This window comes from Castor canadensis, chromosome 4, assembly GCF_047511655.1.
Source record: "Castor canadensis chromosome 4, mCasCan1.hap1v2, whole genome shotgun sequence".
NCBI lineage: Eukaryota > Metazoa > Chordata > Mammalia > Rodentia > Castoridae > Castor > Castor canadensis.
Window position 1 is genome coordinate 184,629,938 of NC_133389.1, and position 20,401 is coordinate 184,650,338.

The 20,401-nt window shown below is 50.0% G+C and overlaps 1 protein-coding gene across 11 annotated transcripts in view; it reads right to left on the bottom strand.

Annotated features, from left to right (window-relative positions):
* Ankmy1 (ankyrin repeat and MYND domain containing 1) overlaps window positions 1–20,401 on the bottom strand; it is a 46,411-nt gene that overhangs the window by 23,792 nt on the left and 2,218 nt on the right. For 6 of the 11 annotated variants that reach the window (XR_012447443.1, XR_012447444.1, XM_074072188.1 and 3 more), the window contains exons 2-11: window positions 18,445–18,601; window positions 16,756–16,945; window positions 13,441–13,584; window positions 7,743–8,215; window positions 5,809–6,025; window positions 5,249–5,407; window positions 3,977–4,464; window positions 3,095–3,266; window positions 1,653–1,793; window positions 119–262 (exon numbers count right to left, since the gene is read on the bottom strand). Coding sequence is in view for 9 of the 11 variants with exons in the window: in XM_074072188.1 (XP_073928289.1) it covers window positions 119–262; window positions 1,653–1,793; window positions 3,095–3,266; window positions 3,977–4,464; window positions 5,249–5,407; window positions 5,809–6,025; window positions 7,743–8,215; window positions 13,441–13,584; window positions 16,756–16,945; window positions 18,445–18,572 (2,256 nt within the window). In the remaining 2 variants the exon portion in view is untranslated. The remainder of the gene's footprint in view (window positions 1–118; window positions 263–1,652; window positions 1,794–3,094; window positions 3,267–3,976; window positions 4,465–5,248; window positions 5,408–5,808; window positions 6,026–7,742; window positions 8,216–13,440; window positions 13,585–16,755; window positions 16,946–18,444; window positions 18,602–20,401) is intronic. The other 5 variants (XM_074072185.1, XM_074072183.1, XM_074072184.1 and 2 more) reach the window with 5 other exon arrangements.

The following is a 20,401-nucleotide window of genomic DNA, read 5'->3' on the forward strand; positions in this document are numbered from 1 at the left end:
GACCTACCTTCCCTCCTGCCCCTCCCTCCATTTCTCCTGCACTCCTGGCTTTGGCTTGGTTTTCCAATGAGAAGACACACTTCCCAGCCAACCCAGGTCAGGACCCAGGGCCAATCACCTTCTTGTTGTCCTCCCGTTCACAGGCCACATGCAGAGCTGTCCTACCACCCTCCTCAGGGACACATGTGGCGGTTTGGGTGTAGTAGATACTGGACGGGCCTAGTTCATTGTTGAGCTTCAGGCTCGAGATCAACAGGTCCATCTGTGTGCAAAGGTAGGGCTAGAGAGCTGGCCCCCAAGCCAACCCCAATACCCTTTCGCTTGCTAGAGTGTGCCCCAAGCCCCAAGCCACAGTACTTGAAGATAGTCAGCTTCCTCCCCAGCCTGTGGGGCTGGAGTGCCATCCCACAAAGCTCCCTAGATGCCTATCCCCTGCATGCCTGCCCCTGAGCCACCCTGACTCCCATAGGGGTGGGAGCATCCCACGCCTCCCCTGCAGGACTCTCATGAACTGTGAGCTGCACACACAACACCCCCAGACATGTGCACATCACCAACAGTTCCTGCTGTGTGTAGGGGCGGCACAAGGAGGAAAACAAGGGCGCTCCTGCTCTCAGGATTTTGGCCCTTGACTGAAGAAGTTAGACAAAGTATGATGTGGCTGATGGTGCATGGCTGAGTCTTTTAGAAATCAGAAGAGCCAGGAGGGCTATGCAGTGGAGGGCTGTACAGGTGACCTTGCAGGTGGAGGAAGCTGTGGGATATGAACTCCTGGGTACCCCACACCTGCCCATGCACAACTATGTCCACAAGCCCCACCTCTGGCACTGCAAGGAAGCTGGGCCATGCAGCAGCCTCCTGCCACATCCCTTTCTCTGCAGCACCTGGTGGACGGGATCAGCCCAGCCTGACCGCAGCCTGGGAGATCTGGGTCCCACACCAGGAGCGCTGTCTGCTCTGTTGTCCTAGTGCACACATCATTTGCTGAGTGAAGAGCCAGGCCAGGCTGGCAGCCTCTTCCCAAGGACAGGGACATGCCCAGGGTGGAACAAGTAGTCCTGACAAACACCTGCACTGTCACAGGGCTTCTGGAGCTAGCTCAGGCCCTGCCTTCTCAGAGAGTAACAGGTGAGAGGAAGAGGCACAAGTCCCTGTGAGAGGCCAGACCCTGACTGCAGGGGACAGTAAGGAGGCTGAGCAGGGTCAGGCAGGGCCTGGTAGGGCAAGCTGACCCAGGGGGCAGAGAGACTTCTGCTGGAAAAGGCCAGCCCTGGGGACATGTTGGAAACTGTCACTGTTCATGAAAGCAAGCCTTCTAAAGGCATAAAATCAGGTCATCTATAAAGTGTCCTGTGGGGATCCTAGTCGCCTGCTGAGCTGTTTGAGTAAACAGGTCTTCCCTCACTGATTTTAGTCAATTATTTTTACCATTAACAACTCTGTGAGCATGCTGGCTGAGCTGCCTCATGTGGCCAGTGGTTTGATACCTGATCCATTCTCTCTGTGCCCTATGCCAGGAGGAGCCCCCAAGGAGCTCAGCTGAGAGTGAGTCACTCAGAGCAAAGCATGACCCTTCCTGAGGTACACAATGCAGGCCCAGAGATCTCATCCTAGCTGCTCTGTCCCCCTCCCATGTGCCACAGGCAGCATACCTTGCTGGACTTGTACACATCATCCTTGTCGGCCGCCCTGGCATCCACGTCTGTGATGGCATGGAGCAGCAGCTCTGTGATCCTGACGCCCTCCTCTCCAGGAAGAGAAGCAGCAATGTGGAGTGGGGTCAGAGCCCGCAGCTGTAGATGAAGTGCGAGCTGGGGTGAGGCACTCATGCCCAGAGCCCGGCAGGTTTGGAGTCGGGCGGGGGCCGATGGCAGGTACCTCACTGCCTGGCTGGGTTGGGAGGATGCACCATTCTCATTCCCACCAGCTCCATGGTGGGTAGAACAAGGAGGACCATGAGGGCAGACATAGGCAAGTGCCACTAAAACAAATGGACCAAAAGTCTGCAACACATCACACAATCCATACATGTTCAGGGCCACAGACATGAATGCTGGTCCTGAACCAGCTCAATTTTAAACCAGTTGTCCAACATCTTCCTCCAAGAAAAGCTTCTGCCTGTCCCTGGCAGGTTCTGGCCCAAATGCCACTACTTTGATGGTCAAGTAACTCCTGACCTGCCCATTCTCACCCAGGGCATCCCTCTGGTTAATAGCTGAGGTCCCTGACAGACTGTCCATGAGTGTCAGCAGCTTGGAGACAGCCACAGGAGACTCAGCCCCAGAGGCAACACTGCCAAGAAAGAGCCTGGCCAGAGCAGGCAGCAGGCTAAGGGACAGAAGGACACTCCCTAACCTGCCCCACCTCAGTCCCTCTGGTGTAATCTTGTTCAAACAGAAGATGGCCCTGGAAACAAGCACCCCAAGGCCTCCTGAAAATGGGATGCAGATGGCCTGAGGCCAGTGGGGGGGGGGACAGAAAGGTGGGGAGGGAGGGAATGTGGTGAGAACAGCCATACATATCCCCTGCAGGGCCACCCAGGTCCCTACTGGTAAGATGGGAAGGTGGCAAAGGGTCTGGGGTAGAGGGAAGGAAGGACTGCCTCCCATAGCCACTGACTCCGGGGAGTCTCTGCAGCTGAACACAGCCCCTGCTTCACCCACAGAGTCCAATGCCCACAGCTGAGAGCCTGCAGCTCCAGCCCTAATGGATGGTATGCAGTGGAGGAAAACATAGATGAACAGCCACCAGCACCATGAGGCAGGTCATCAGAAAGGTCATACACCCATGGTATCGACAAGCACTGGGAAAAGAGCACTTTAGGAAACTGTACAAGTCACAAAATAACACTACCTCAAAACTGTCCAGTGATGCCAGTGAAATAGTGGCAGTGAGCCATCACCAATGCCTCATAAGCTAGGAGGTCCCTGGCAGGGTAGGTCAGATCTACTGCCATGTACAAGCAAGTGCTGTCCTATACCTCAGACTCCCCCAGCCCTGAGGAACTGCAGACTTGAGTGAAAAGGAGCCTGGGGTCTGCATTTGTCCCAAGCCCACCTTGCTGGCTCCACCTCTCCAGTCACCCAGTGCCTACCTGAGGGGGGTACTGGATGTCAGTTTTGGCCCCGCTCTCCAGCAGTAACTTCACCCCGTCCACATCCCCAGCCTTCACAGCAAAGAACAGAGCCTGCATGGGCACACTGCAGAGGTTGGGGTCAGCACCTCGGCGCAGCAGCAGCTGGATGGTCAGCCAGCGGCTTCTCTGTCTGCAGGGACCCACACAAGGCGGTTACGGGTGGGAGGGAAGATGCAAGGTGATTGCCAAGACAGGATCCATCAGGATGGGAGGGGGTGTACAGATGCTCCCTGGGTGGAATACACTCTGGGAGGGGTGCCAACCCCAGAAGCACCCTGAGCCCCCATATCTAGTCCTTCCTGAAGACACCCAGGGTCACCCCCTTCCAATGGCCTGATCCCCACCCTGGGAGGCACAGCAACACAGTTGCTGCAGACTTCCTTGTGTGGGCCAGCCCAGCCATGGCCAAACCTGCTGGGACCCGGCTGGGCCTCCCATCTAGGTAGGTCACTTAGCCTCGGTGAGGTCACCTGTGACCTAGCTGACCAAAAGTGGGGGCCACCCCTTCCTGGGATGGCTATGAGTCAATGGCATACAGTTCTAGGTTCTGTAACTGGCAAGAGTTGTCCCCCACACCCCACAGCCCTTACCCCACACGCACTCACACACACCACACAAGCATGTACTCACAGGTACACACCACTCCACTCCACTCGTGTTGAGGATGGACCCCCACCACAGCATTGCCTGCAGGCTTCGTTGGCGTAGGTGCATTGCCCCATCGGACACCCAGACAACAGGACACACACTTCTCACAGTACAGTGACAGGTGTCTACTGATCACATGGCTCACCCCAAAAAGCCACCCCCTGCCCCCGCCAGCTGAGTACAGTGACCTACTCAAGCATGGCCTGTGCCATTCTCCTCACGGTCCCCTTGTCTGCAAAGCAGGGGACCTGCAGCATGCTGTACGCCCGAGCGCTCTTCTCCAAGATGTCCTGCGAGAGCTTGATGGAGTAGTTGTGTACACACTGCGAGGACTCAAAGTTCGTCTCATGGCTGCTCAGGGTGGTGATGTCCATGTTATCCTCTGTTTCCTCCAGCCCTTGCTCCGGGTCACCCTTCACTGAAGAGGAATCCCATGTGAGAGGGCTGCTCCATTGGCCAGTGCCCAGGGGCAGGTCCTCCTCTGTGCAACCCAAGACACCTGCTGACGGCTTCTGTTCCTCCCCCAGGCCAGTGCCCAGGGCCAGGTCCTCCTCCATGCCACCCGAGACACCTGCTGACGGCTTCTGTTCCTCACTGCCTGAGGTGGGCTCATTCATCTCATAGTTAGACTCCACATTTGAGAATGAAAATTTTGAGGTAATAAGGGCTTTTGGAGATCTCTTTGGAAGGCATCGAAAAGAATTTCATTAGAGGAAGGAGAACTGAAGCACCTCACAACACACCTATCCTCAGCAAAAGCCCACACCTGCAACCTGGAGCCACCTTCAAAGTTCACAAACCCTCAGAGGCAGGAACACCTGTGCAGCCACGGACAGAAACCTCAGGCTGAGTGGCCACAGCCCTGGGGCTTGTGATGCCACTGTAGCTCCCGAGCCACAAAAGGTGGTCCTTCCCGAAGTGAGCTGCACTGTGGGTGTGAAGGAGAGAGAGGCCAGTGGCACCTCTTATTTCTGTGCATTGTGCGGATTACACACAAGAGAGGAGCCTGTTTTGGATACATTGAGCTAAATGAAGTGAAATGATTTCACCAGTCTTACGTTTTTAACGTAGCTATTTGTAACATTCTAACCATGCCCACGGCTGGCACTGTGGCTTGTGTTACATTTCTGTCAAGTGGCTCTGGTCTCCATCTGCTTCCATCTTGAGCCACAGTTCTCAAAGTGCAGCCCCCGGACTGACGGCTTGGGTCACAGGAACCAGTTAGAAATGTGCTCTTGGCGCCGCCTTGGGAGCACTGTTGCATATACCACTGTTTCCAGCACGCATGGGAGGGCAGACCTCAGGCTCCCAAGCTGTTGTGCGTGTGGCATATCAGCAACACCGGGGGCATCAGGCTCAGGATGCCTTGGGAATTCCCAGGCTCTGTCCTGCCCCCTTCCCCACTGCTTTTATTTTTTCATCATCCCACACAGAGGGAGAGAGGTTGACGGTGAGGTGGCTGACCTCGGACACAGTCCTCTCAGCAATGTTGGGCTTGAAGGATCTGCTGGGGTAGTAGAGGAGGAAGCACATGCTGAGGGGTGTGAGGCCCTCATCCGAGCGCTTGTTCACATCCGCCCCAAAGTCCAGGAGAAGGTTGACAATGTCATTGTGACAATGCACCTACAAGAAGACAAGGCCAGACTCGTGAGGGCAACAGCTGGCTCTCAGCAAAGGGCCACCTGGCACTGGTGCCACCTTTCTAAGGCTGCACCCTGGCAGGGTGGCACGAGCACCCATGTGTCAGCTTGGTAAAGGCGCACAGTCGGGTGAGTGATGCAGTGGGAGCTCAATGCACCCAAACCCTCCTTTTCCTCTAACTTTATGCATCACACTTAGGGGAATGGGTTTATGCTGAACATCGAGGAGCAGGTGTGTAACTGACAATACACCCTCTCCCTCACACCTCTACTCTGTTCCTGAAGAGAGGAAAACAAAGAGCCCTCACCACGAGTATGCCACAAAGAGACCCTCACAGGTGGGCATTCCTGTGAACAGCCACCAGGTGGGGGAGGGAGACTTACAGCAGCTGCAGCAAGTACAGTGTAGCCCTTCGAGTCTGCTACATCAGCATAGGTAAGGTTGTTCCTCAGGATTCCATAAATCCAGTCATAGTCTCCTGCTTCAGCCTTCAGGATAATTTCCTTAGCAAACTGCTCCTTAGGCCCACTGCGTGCAAAGGCACTGCGGTTCCCCTTTAGGATGGCGTCTATGTTCCAACTGGTATGAGCCTTCTTGTTCCTGGCAATACAATACCCTTCCATGGTGTTAGACCAGGGTCTGGACTGTCCCATACCTTCCATGATAAAGCGCCCAGGGGAGCTGCCTCCCGCTAATCCTTGCTGTCCTCAATCCTCAACCCCCCCCAAAAAAAACACTACCTGGGGACCTCTTTGCTGCCCCAAAAGTCTAGTCATTAGGCACCCTGAGCCTCCAGCAGCCAGTCACAATCAGGATGGAGTGCTTAGTGTGGAGACATGTCACATGTGAAGATGCCCAGACTAAGTGCCTGCTGCAGCAGGAATGTGCATTTCTGATTCCTTCCAGTCATTCTGTATCTTCTGGAAACAGGCTCCCACAGCAGGGACCCTGGGTGGTAGGAGGCTGGCATATACATGGGTCCACTGCTCACCATGAAGCAACAATGTCCTACCTTCTGCTAATCTGCTCTCTTGTTTGAGTAAAAAAAAAAAAAAATACATGTCCCTTGACCCATTCACCACAAAAAACACCGAAGCTTCCTGTGTGCACAGAACCTTTTGCAATAAAAAATCCATGGATTTATGGCAACTTCTGTATCAACAGCTGTGAGTGATTGGGGGCTAAGCTGATGTTTGTGCCATAATGGATAATTGGATAGATGGATGATGGTTGCATGATGGATGCACTGATGGATGGATGGATGGAAAAACAGCCATTTCTGCTCAAAAAAATGTTTTCTAAACTGGTTTAATGATATCTGATGGCAATGTTTAGGATATAAAAGAACTAAAAGATTCTTGAGTGTTTTAACTTTAAAAAAGTAAATAGGCCAGGCGCCAGTGATCACGCCTGTAATCGCAGCTATTCAGGAGGCAGAGATCAGGAGGATAGTGGTTCAAAGCCAGCCTGGGCAAAGAGGTCACGAGACCCTATCTCCAATGAACCCTTCACAGAAAAGGAGCTGGTGGAGTGGCTCAAGACATAGGACCCAAGTTCAAACCCCCGTACTGAAAAAAAAAAAAAAAAGTAAACACTTTTTTCCTGAAGTGGGTCCTGACTTCCCCAGGACTGGAGGTATGGTGTAGGGTCTTTGGAGACCATCACAGCAGTTCTATTTTTTCGTGGCCATCCTTGGAGAACCCAGAGGTCCACTCAGTCTACAGGCTGCACTTCTGCCTTGCATCCCACCCTTGGCTCTCTGCCAGAGCTTGCATTAATGTGTGGTGGTAAGAACAGTCCCTTCTGTCTGTGCTGACCCCAGGCCAGAACTTGACCCAGAGAACATGTAAGGGGCAGGAAGCTGGGCTTGGGGTGCTCCAGCTCTGACCCACCAGATTTGCCCTCAAGTCTCTCCACTCGGAAGTTTATCCTAAGTCACATCGTCCTCCAGGCTCCACACCTGCTTTGGGGCTACCCTGGCTGCCCACTTACCAAGCAACTCCTGACTACCCTTCCCCAGTGAATAGGTGAGTGGGATTATGGGGTCCTGAACTCCTGCACAACCACAGATGGCCTCATGGCCCTGTCTGACCCCTACACTCAGGCATGGTGGGGTCTTTCTTCTCCCACGTCACACTTGGGCTTATCTGCTACTTACACAAGAGCTGCACATTCATGTTCACCTGATGAACAATGCTGAACGTTACTCAGGCCCTTAGCGACAGCCCCACACTGAAGGACATAAGGTACCTGACAGGGTGGGGAACCCTACCTAAGGAGGGGACACTGGGATGGAGAGAAAGATCATGCTGATCACCTGAACTTGTAGGTTTGCTTCTGAATTTTGACCAACAAAGGAGTCTTGTTTATTACAAACCAGGGCTCTCCATCCTCAACAAATGGAGGAATATCATTCATGAAGATCCTGGCATCCAGCTCTCTTCGGAAAGAGCCTGGCATGGGTAGGTGCTTGTTGTCGGTTGAGTAGATGTGCATTTCTGGAGGCAGTGTGAGGTCGTCATTCAGAAGAAACCGTTTATAGTCATAGAAGAAGGGGTCCTGCCCCTCAGCTGGCTCCCATTCCACTTTCTCCTCATCTGAGAGACTAATTCTCTCCTGAGAGCGTGTGCAAAAGGCTGAGAACTCCGGGTAGTTGAGTAGGGAGAAACTGTTGCACGACTCTGTGCTCAGTTTAATGAGGTGCTCACGGAACCACAGCCCGACATCCTGGCTGCCGTCGGAGTAGGTCTCGATGCCTGGCCCAAAGCGTTCATCTGCTTTATACAGGCCCTGCAAGGAAAATCCACAGGGCCAAGAGAGACACTTGGCTGAGCTGTCTACTTTGTAACAAGTTTCATGAGATCAACAGAAGAAATGTCTTTGGTTATTCCACAACATTTAACCAAGGCTGACAGAAGAGCAAACGCACAGAGAAGGGTGCTGTGGAGAGTGGGGAGGGCCCAGGGCCAAGCTGGGGCCTCTCTCAGAAGGCGAGATCAGTACCAAGGGCTTCAAGGTAAAGGTGTGGTGGAGACACAGGTAGGTTGGTTCATTTCCGGGAGCCTCCCACAACCCTAATGGTAGCTGCCAGGCAGGCACTTTGGGAGCCAGGTGCATATACTTACGGGGGACAGCTGTTGACGCTGTAAATGACTCTTAGCATGCTCTCAGCTCTTTTGTTGTTGTTTAGTTAGATGAGGTACTCCAGAGAGCTCACTAGGAACAGGCCAAGTCACTGTGTCCTTGGGTCACTCTTAGGTGATCCAGAGTAAATTTTGCTCGTATAATACTAAATTCTCCTCCCAGAGGCACTCTGGTCTGCTGTCTGAACATGTGATGCAGGACCTCAAACTGAGCATGCTCAGGGATGTGCCCAAATCCACAGGTGATGATGAGTCTTTCTTATTCATGTGAACAGGTACGGTGTACCCAATAAAAGCCCCTTGCTGTTTTGTTCTGGGAGACCATCTTTGAAATTATCTCCCATGTGCCCCTTACTACAAACCCTTCTCTGCTCCTATCTCCCAGTTGTGCTTACTGGCTTTGTGCTCACCAAGAGATGAGCCCATTGCATTTGGTTACACTGACACAGCTCAGGCATCCAGACAGGCTGGGGTGGCCATGTGCCTGGTGGAGGTGCAGGCAGCTGATCAGACAGGCCCTGGTGGGTCTGAACTGAGAAGGGGAGAAGGAGCAGGAGAAGAAAGAAGGAGGAGGGACAGAAACTATTCCATGGTTCCTGTGACCCCAGAACAGACTGCAATTGCTAGGCCTTTATGGATGCTCCTGTATTCTCTCCCTTCTATCTGTCTGGATATGCAGAGGAGAAAGATCTGGGAGGATCTTGGACAAGAAACAATGATCAGAGCTCCAGTGTGGGAAACACAGCAAAGTGCCAGATTCCCAGGAGAAAATCTGGGGTGCCAAGCAAGACAAGGGGCCAGGGATGCTGGCAAGAGAACAACAGTTGCCCACATGTACATGGAGTCCAAAGGTGCTCATATCCTTGACCCAGCAGTTCTACTTGCAGGAATCTATCACAGGGAAGGAATCCAAATGTCACCAAAGACACAACCACAAGCTCATCCCACCACAGCAGTATGTATAACAGCAAATAACATAACAACTCAAAGGTTAAGTGAAGGAGGTATGTGCACAGAATGAAAACACAATGCAGGCCTTTAAAACTATGCTTTTGAAATGCATTTCCTTTTGGATCAAACAATCCCCCTTCTAGGAATGCATCCCAAAAAATCACCAGCTAAAAATGCAGGAAGATGAGCCAAAAAGACTGTTCACTGATGGAAAGTCCACAGGGTGAGTCCTTCCAAACACCAGTAAGAAGTAGGGTCTGTCTCCAGAAGGGTGTGGAAAGCACACCCTTCCCATCATCTGAAGGAGAACAGGTTTGCTCATGTTTTCTAAGAGCAAGATAAGCCCTGAACTACAAAAACCATCACCTGTGCCAAGACAGTACTCAAGATGAGGAAGAGTGGAGCTAGAATCCTCTGGACAGAACTTGCATTCCAGATTTGACTTTGGAATGATGCAACAGTTTTTAGATAATTACAAAATTGTTTGTTTGTTTTGGTCTTTTCAGACAGGGTTTTGCTATGCAGCCTTAGGCTGGCCTTGAACTTACCATCCTCTGGCCTCAGCCTACCCAGTGCTTGAATTACAGGTGTGTGCCACCATGTCCCACTTAAAGAAAAATGTCTAAAAATAGAATCCTAAGAAAAGAAAATAAATGCCAGGCACTGGTGGTTCATACCTGTAATCCTAGTTACTTGGGAGGCTGAGATCTGGAGGATTGCAGTTCAAGGCCAGCCCAGGTAAATAGTTCGTGAGATTCCATCTCCAAAATAACCAGAGCAAAATGGTCTGGAGGTGTGGCTCAAGCAGTAGAGTGAATGCTTTGCAAGTGTGAAGCCCTGAGTTCAAACCCGTCTCACCAAAAAGACCAAGAAAAACAGCAAGTAACTATAGCTCTGTCTATAGGTGGTGGGTTATTCCCAAACATGATTTGAGTCCACATCCCTTTGAGACAAGCCCTAAGGACAAAAAAGATGGCAAAGAAACCTTGGATGGACCAGGAATCACAATGGTAATAAAAATAATGCTACACTATCACTTCAGAAGCAATGCAACTTATTTTATGAGATAAAGCAAATAAGAAAATTTGCTAATGGTTAGAAGCCTAGGTTTCTAAAGCTAAGAGAAAAGAAATACAAATATGATACCATAACTATTAGGTAAAAATCCTGTGCTCTAAATTGTAACTGGGAGTGTAAATATAAATTAAGGTATATTTTCTCCTTAAAAAAAGTATTTCCCAAAAATTAACTCAAAATTGATGAAAGGCCTTAATGTAAAACCTGAAACCTTGAAACCACCACAGGAAAACATAGGGAAAAGTCTGGAAGATACAGGCATAGTTAATGTTTTTCTGAGTAGGACTCCAATTGCCCAGAGACAAGAGCAAGGATTGACAAATTGGACTTCATCAAATCAAAAAGTTTCTGCACATCAAGAGAAACAATTACTAGAATCAATGGACAACCCACAGAAAAACTTCATCAGCTATTCGTGGATACAGAATTAATATACAGAATACATGGAGAGCCCTAAAGCATGGCTCGAGTGATACAGCACCTGTGCCTAGCAAGCACAAAGCCCTGACTTCACAACTCAGTACCATCAAAAAAAAAAAAGACACTGTGAACAGAATATACAAAGAGCTCAAAACACTAAGCAGCAAAAAAATAAATAATCTAATTAATAAGTGGACAAGTGAATTGGACAGTTCTCAGAAGAAGAAATACAAATTGCCAATAAATACAAGAAGAAATGTTCAACATCTTTATCCATCAAGGAAATGCAAATCAAAACTACACTAAGATTCCATATCACACCACTCAGAATGGCCACCATCAAGAAAACAACAACTAATATACAAAGCAGAACTTAGAGCTATACGGACTAATTTTAAAAACCCACAATCATAGGAGGATATGCTATCATGCCTTACTCAGTCAGACTGATCAGACAAAAAAAACCTAGCAAGTTTATGTAAGACTTAGAACAACACAAATAGCAAAAGTGGCAAAGGGACACAGAAAATGGTGTGCTCGACAACTGCAGATACGCACTTTCTTCTCATGAATACACCAGCATTCAAAAACTTGTCTATGATCTGGGTCATACAGCAAGTCTCAGCAAGTTTCAAAGAACTGAAATGATAAAAAGTATACAGGCATTCAGGAAACCAATCTAAAAACCTCAGCTAGAGCCTGAACTCTAAACATTAGGCAGTGCTCTTATTAAAGACAGCGTTATTGAGAAGAAATTGCGATAGGAATTAGAATACATTTTGAACTAAATGAAAGCCACAATATGATAGAATCAAAACTGTGGAATAAGAGCCAATATGTGTATCAGATTTTAAAAAGGCAAAAAAAAAAATCAGTGTTAGAAAAGTAGAGCAAATGGGGGGTAGGAATTGGATAATAAGGAGCTGGATAGTGAAAGAGAACCAAATGAACAGAAGATCAACTGGGTCAAAAGCTGATTCTCTGGGGAAAAATAATAATAAGACTGAGACTAAGCAACGGAAGAGAGAAGGCACAGGGGCTTGTGAGATGTTCAGCACTGTCGATGAACTAGGGAAATGCTGAATAAGCCCCCAGTGAGACATGTGGTTGTGGCTGAGATTCAAACACCAAGTGACAAGGGAGACGCAGAGTACCTGCAGGAGGGGATGCAGACAGCACAGGCCCTGCAGAGGCGCAGCATCCCTTCCCCACATGACCTCATGGTCCTGCACTTAGGTATTTACCAAGTGAAATAAAAACCCATGTTTAATGTATACACGCACGCACGCGCACGCACACACACATACACACACACACACACACACACAAGCTAAACATACATGTTTATAGCCTTTTTCACAATCACCCCAAACTGGAAACAACCCAGGTGTCTTTCAGTTAAGCTGAGTGGCTCCACACTTCAGAGACTGTTCAGTAACCAAAAGGAACAAACTGGAAACACAGGGCCATGTGACTGAATCCAACGCACATCCTAACTGCAAGACACAGAGTTTGAAGGCACACTTGCAGGATTCCACCACGTGGTCCTCTCATATGGGCACAAGGACTACAGGCCACAGCTCTGCCATGGCTGGGGACTGAAAGGGATGCCTTTTTTCTTTTTTAAGACAAGGTCTTACTATGTAGCCCATGCTGGCCTCAAGCTTACAATCCTCTTGCCTCCGCCCCCCAGGTGCTGAAATTACAGGTGTGTGCCACACGCCTAGCAAGGGGACACTTATTAGAAAAGTTGAGAGCAAGATTTTGGGGTGATGGGCCCTTCTATAACCCAATAATGTTAGTAGTTACACATCCTATGCCTGTCAAAACTTCCAGAAATCTATACAGTATAAAAGGACGAACTTTTACCAAAACTGTTAAAAAAAAATAAAAAAGATGGCAGTGGGGAGAGTGGTGGTAAACAAAGAGTAATATAGGTGGGATAAATTTGATCAAAGTGTATTACCATACATGTTGTGAACGCTAAAACAAAACCCCTTTGTACAATTAATTTACACTAATAAAAATTTTTAAAAAGTAAAAAAAGGGTGAATTCTACCGAAAATGATACTTAGTAAATTAAAGGAGAAAAAGGAGCATGTTCTCCAGAAAACAGGAAGTTTCAAATAACATGTACAGAAAGGTTCAATGTTTATATTGAAATAAACATTTTTAATGTATAGGACATACAATAGCTTACTAACATCCTTCTGGGGAGTAGAATAAAAATAAGGCTTTCATTTTCTGTTTACATCCTTATTATCAGTACTATTATAATCGTTAAAATAAGAAAGCTATGTCTACCTAAAGAACTCCCCAGAACCTAAATATCCTTTTCTCTTGTAGCCTAAACACACAACAGGCACCTGATCCTCACCTGAACATGTGGGTGCCCCGCCCCTCACGTAAACACAGTCCCCTCACCTGAAAGAGCCTTGTCTTCATGTACATGGTGCCATAACCTTCTCGGTGGCTGAGATAAAACATGCCAGTGAAACTGGAGCCATCCGGCCACGTGTAGGTGCCCACGCCATGGCAGTGGTCCCGGTAGAACTGCCCGCGGTAGGCCTGGAGGCAGAGAGGTCAGTAGGCCTGGTGCCTGGGTAAAGCTGCTGCCTTCAGGTCCCCCAAGCCTGGCAGGGCACCTGCTGGTGAATGGGACTGTGATAGTGCCTGGGCACAGGGCTCCAACATTGCCATGAGAGTTGGTCACTCCTGGAGCTTGGGGAGTTCAGAACTGCCTCCAGGTGCTACACCAGGAATATCCAGTGGAAAAGGATGGGACCCCTTCCCCAGGCTAGCAGGAGGGTGGCCACTGGTTGGGGTCCGGGCCTGGTTGGGAACAGGGTGGGGCTGACTTGGGACTCCTCAGCACTGGGGCTCATGGTGGACCCTACAAACATTCAGACCGACGTGTCAGAGCCTGCCTTCTCCTGAGGACACAGGCGCAGAACAAAAGGTGACATTTGTCCCCTGGGCTTACCAGCCTTGGGTTTGACTCTTGTGCTGTTAGACCATGCCTCCCTCCTCAGAAGAGGCCAACCAGGAGCACACAGGGGCCAGACCTGACACCCAATTTCCCGCTCTTCTGACACAAAACACTGCTTCCCTGCAGAGCAGCCTCTGGGACCCCAGCCTGCACAAGGACTCCTACCCAGCTCCAGCCTGAACTCAGGTTTGACCACATCACCTGTCTCTAAGCCACATCTACGTCCTGCTAGGACTCTTTATCTCCCAAGAGCATGTGCAGCACCCCAGGGATTGCCAGATGACAAAAGGTCAATTGGCCTGCCACATGGACATGGGAAGGTGATGGTACATTACTCCTGGACTTGTAGTCACAAGAGGCAAAAAGGTCCTCTTCAGTTTCAGCTGGACCTGGGTTCTGTTGGTAAGAGTTTGGTCTGTACAAGGACAATCAGCAAGCAGGGAGGTGATGAGGCTCGTGCTGCCCTTCTGCCAACGTGTACTGGATTTGTAGATGCTGCCGTGGCTTAGCAGAGGCCACCCAGCCAAAAGAAAGAATCGTAAGTTGTGAATTGTATGAATGGAACTGCAGCAGGACCACTAAGCCCACAGCTCCTCACACTTCCATGCATGACAGATTTTTATCATCCTTAGAATGCAAGGCTGGAGGGAACATGTCCATCCTTCTGTCTGTTCCCCTCCCCAACAGCTGATCCTGACACTAAACATGGCTTAGGATTTCTTGAGTCCCTGGTCCTGGGACTCATGGCTGTATCTTGTGTCTCAAAAAGACAGTTCATGTGTTCAAGGTCATGGCTCATGAGGGGCCTTCTCTCTTGTCCTTGGGCCTCCTTTAGTTAACGAGCTGCTCAGCTGGACAAGCATCTGCACTGTGGACCCAGCAGTCCCTGCCCTGTGGTCCACCTCAACACTCCACCTCAACCCTCCACCTACTGTTCTCCCTTCCCTGGGGAGGACCCGGAATCTGGAGAACTCTGAACTCTGAACTCTGAACTGTGAACCAAGAACCATGAATAAAGTGGGTAAAAGAACAGCTGAGAACTCAAGACACAAATGCTGATGAAAGAATGAGGATGAATCATTACTGTCATGACACTCCACACCAGCCAAGTCCCCAGTCAGAGTCTTGGAGTCTCTACTGATCTCTGACTGAATCCCAAGGTACAGACTGGCACTGGGCCTTGGGGGGCTATGCCCGTAGTCACTGCCACTCCCTGATCTTGGAGGACTCCTGTCCCTCTTCTCACCATTCCCCAGGCTCTATACTGAGACCCCTGCCTTTTTCCCTGTCTCTGCTCTCCTCTGGGAAAGGGCTCTGCCCAAAGGCTCACCCTTCCTCCATGTTACACCCCTGTTCTGAAACACTCCCACTGAAAAAAGCAGATGGCCACACGGTGCCTGCCATTGTCCTACCCCAGGCTACAGCTGCCTGGATGGGCTTGGTTGCCTGACCAAAGCAGGGCTAACCCATATGGTCTGTGGGTCTGTGTTCCATAGGACTGTGTTCCATGTAGTGTTCCTTGAACTAAAGGTACTAGGCACAGGGGAAGGGGCTGGGACAAATAACCCCAGCTTTGGGCACCAAAGTCAGAAAAACCATGCCTCCAGAGGCAGAACTGTGCATGAAACAGAGGGACAGATCCAGGAGACCATTAACCCCCCCCAGAGGTCATGCACCCAATGCCTTCCTGGAAGGGATCCAGGCTGGGCCTCCTGGTGGTTTGCCCCTGACTCTTACATGCATCCCCCCACCTTGTACACCTTTGCATTGCCTTCCAATGAAGTCTGGGTTGAATTGCACAATGTTCGGGCAACACCAGGAAAGAGTCCTCTACATGGACAGGGTATAGGTGAGGAGGCATAACTGGAAAAGCTTCAAAACCCCAAATCCCATTGGTAAATGGCCTGAACCCCCAGACATAGCAGTCCCCAGTTTTGCTGCACACGTAGCCACTGCACTCAGCCAAGGACACCAGGAGGCACAGAGCTTTGGCTATGGGGACCCAGTCTCAGCCCAGAAGTCTCCACTGACATCCTAGGTGCGGTCTAGCACCGGGTGCTAGAATGTTTTCATTTTGTCTTTAAGAATACCCTTTTTCAGTACTAAGGTAGAAAAGAGAAAAATAAAGGAGATCAATCAATTTGGGTTACAATATGTGTATATATGTGTGTGTGTATACACATATATATATATATATATATATATATATATATGAAAATGTCACAAGGAAACTCCCTGTACAGCTATCTTAAACAAAAATTTCTTTTTTTTTTTTAACAATATTGGAGAACAGAAGGGCAGAACAGGTGCTGGCTGGGGGGCTGGTACCAGTGGGAGGGGGGAGGAAGTGGGGAAAGGGTGTAGGAAGGTGAATATGATGTAAATACTGTGTACACATGTATGGAAAATGAGACCTGTTGAAACTATTCCAGGAATAGGGGAGAGGGATAAAGGAGAATGTATTTGATATATTGTAAGAACTTTTGTAAATGCCACAATGTACCCCCAGAAAAACAATTTAAAAAGAAACAATACCCTTTGTCATCTGCTTAATCTTAAACACAAGGCAATTTCACAAGTGTAAATGCACAGGTCTCTGTAGTAATTTGCAAGTTTAAAAACATTTGTCCAAAGGGGGCAGCCTACCTTGTCCTATGGATGGATGGTGCAAAGGTTTGCATCACCTGGCTCTCAGGAGAGGCGGGGCCTAGGCCCTAAGGAAGGATGTGGGGTAGCAGCAAGTCACCTACCTCACCTGTGGGCCAAGAGAACTCGCCACACCCAAGCTTCATGTTGAGCCCAAACTCCCCTCGGTAGACGCAGCCATCTTGCCATTCCTGAACACCATGGGTGAGCTGGATATAGGCCCCCTTCAGGTCCTGCTCCTGCAGGGGGCCCACGGACTCCTCATCTTCCTCCCTGGAGACTTCTGGCCTGTCCCTAGGAAGAAAGAGAGTAGAGGGAGGGGCAGCAATGAAGGCTGAAAAGTCTTAAGAGTGACTGTACACCGCCTGCCATCTCATTTCACCCTCAGAACCCTGAGGCATTTACTGTTGTTACAAAAAGGGAAACTGGGGTACAGAGGGTGCAATGATAGTTCAGTGGCCCACAGGAGATGGAAAGTGTGGAAAAAGTACAAATGGATGAGTAAATGTGCCAGTTCTAAGGCAGGACCAGTCAGCCTGTGTATTCTCATTTTTCCACATGGGACAGAAATTACTTGTCTAATTAAAAAAGTATTAATAAGGATGGGAAAGAAAATCAACAGTGGGAGTAGGAGAAATAAAAGTTTTGTTTGTTTGTTTGGGACTGGAGTTTGAACTCGGCTTCGCACCTGTAAAGGTTGAGCCAGACTTACAGTCCATTTTGCTCTTGTTATTTTTGGAGATGGGAGTGTTTCATACTATTTGCCCTAGATTGCCTCGAACCTCAATCTTCCTGATCTCAGCCTCCCAAGTAGCTGGGATTACAGGTGTGAGCCACTAGCACCCAGGTGAAATGAAAGTTTTAAAAACTTTTTCCTGAAAAAAATAAAAACAATTTTGAAGTCAACAATAAAATTATAATATAACCAATCAACTGTAAGATTCACTTAAGGGTCACTGGAGATGGCCCTTGATACAGTGGGCAAGGGCCTGGCTACCTGGTGCTGCCACCTCCAGCTGCTTGGCCTACAGGGGCTCTTTGCCCTATTCATGACTCAGTTTCCTCATCTGTAAAATGGGGATTGTGTTAGTCTTCTGGGGCTTGGGGTCCTAAACAACCATTTATTTCTCATGGTTCTAGAGGATGGAAGCCCAAGATCAAGGTGTCAGAAGATTTGGTTCCTGATGGGGGTTCTCCATGACCACAAGTGGAACCCTCTTGCTGTGAGCTCATATGGCAGGGAGAGTGGAGAGAAACAGTGGTCTGGTCCCTCTTCCTCTTCTAATAAGAACTCTAATGCATCACAGGGCCCCCACCTCCTGACCTCATCTAAACTTCCCAAAAGTCCCACCTCCAAATGCCATCACACTGGGGTTAGACTTTCAACACAGAAATTTTAAGGTATACATTCAGTCTCTAACAGGAACGCATACAATGGGGCTGCAGGTGCATTTCATGAGTTACTACAGGTAAGGCTCTGAGGGCAGCACCTAACACAAAGTAGCCCTTACTCTTAACAGCTCAGCAGTGAATGAGCTGTGATGGGTAACAGTATGTAAGACAATTTTCCTTCCATCTACTAGATGAAACTGGCTGAGATGCAGGATGAGGTACAGGATTCTGATCATCCATGACATACCATTTTCCTCACCGTGCTTGACATAGTAGTAAGGCTTATCTCCAGAGGTAAAAAAAATTTAAGTGGTTTTTAAGGCCTGCACCAAAGGTGCATCCCAGCTAGCTCTGTGTCCGGGGGACATGGTCGGACCTCCCCGCCGGAGGGCCCCAAGCACCTTCTAGGGAAGAAGGTGTAGTTGTCCAGTGCCTCTGAACCCTCGGAAGCAGGGGGCTGGCTGCCCTGACCAACCAGCAGGTCTCTGGCTTTGTAGTCCAAGGTGTCTGGAGAATGACCACCTTCCATGTCTCTCCTCTTCAAACCTAGAAACAAGGCTGGAGCCACAACTCGCGCTCAGGACCTGTGCGGAGTCCGGGAGGCGCCTGGGACATGCCCACAACCCCACCCGACTCAGGTGAACAAGGCTCCGCTCCAGGCCCCCAAATTCCCGCCGGGCGGCCCGGCTACCGAGGCGGCTCGGCCTCAAGTGCGCCTGAGAGCGTCCAGGGTCCACCAGGAGCTGCCACCACGAGGGAGGCTGGGACCGCGTTGGGGATCCGGCCTTGCCTGCTAACCCCCTGGGGCGCCACCACCTCCGAGGACGTAGCCCCCCCAGCCCCGCATCACGGCCGCCGCGGGTTCGCACCGAGGCTCCGGGAGCGTGCACCGGACCGTACCTAGCCCCGGAGATACGGTTATGAGCGCGTCCGGTATCCCTGGAGACCACCTAGCGATCTCCGCCAATCACCGCACTTTGCCGCGCTAGCCCCGCCCCTGCCCCAGCCTCCGCCAATCCCCGCGCAGGGCATGCAGGCCCTGTTCCTCCACCCCACCCCACTCCCGCCCTCGCCTTCCTCAGTCTCCGCCAATCCTCGGGCCTCCTAGCGTCCAGGCCACGCCCCCGGGGGGGAGTGTCTCTCGCCACACTGCGGGACAGACTGCAGGGGATACTGCCAGCACCTTGGAGGAGGTAGCTCAGAAGGATCTGAGGCCCCGGCTTCTGCCAGGACTTGGGACAAGGTGTTGGTGTGCCGAGGGCACAGCGGGAGACCACGGCCTCACGGGGGGCGGATTCGCTGTCCGGCCGGAGAGGAAGACCCCCGAAAAGTAGGCCCTGGGGCTGGACTAGGGCGGCCCAGGCTTCCGCGGGTGGGCAGCCCTCTGCGAAGGGGTGGGACTCTCGCCAGCCCAGAGCAAGGGGCATCTCCTGCGCGTACCAGTTCCTCTGCCTCCCTGGTCCCATCTCTTCTCCCCTGGAGCCTCTCAGCCTCGCAGTGCGCACCATGGATCCTGGGTCCCTGCTCTTGACTGCTCAGTCCTCCCTCTCTGCCCTGCAATGCATCGCAGGGAGCTGAGCAGAGACGACCCAAGCTGTTTAAAATTCCATGTTATGAAGGAGAAAGGAAAACAGTCAAGGGCTGCGGTGGTAACTCAGTGATGAGTGCTTGCCTAGCATTCACAAGGTCTGGGGTTCCATCCCCAGCACCGCAAAAACATCAAAATATCTCACAAACCAGGTAAACAGTACCACCTCTCATGGCTGCAAATGTTCCCAAAAAGTTGAAATCCCAACCCCCATACCTGTGAATGTTCCCAGATGGCATGAGGCCACATTGCATTAGGGTGGGCCTCAAACCAATGACTAATGTAGACATGAAAGCAGGGGGAAGAATCCAGTTCTGTTGCTGTGAGATGCCCATTTCCCCATGCTTGATACAACACCTCTGGGAAACTGACACACCACCCAGTAGGAGGACTAAATCGTACAGACAAGAAAACTATTTGTGGCAAATTCAGTAGATCTGACAATTTGATCATTCAGTGAAATTAGCAAAAGAATTCTAAGAACTAAAATGTGGCTGAACCTATTGTTATGAAATTTAGCACACAAGGGAAACAGTAGCATGTCTATTAAAATTCAACGGCTTTGGAAATATCAAAGAATTAAAAATGCAACGCAATTAGATCGAAGTGTGACATGTAGAAACAATGGTGGGAAAAGTAATTAAAATTCCAGAGGGATTCTTTCTCCAGGTTGCTTCTCAAGTGATTTTAGGTTCATAAAAGGAACTGAAACTGGAAAACAGACAAAATGCTAGGTGCCAGAGTGCCCATCAACTGACCCCAGCAAAAAC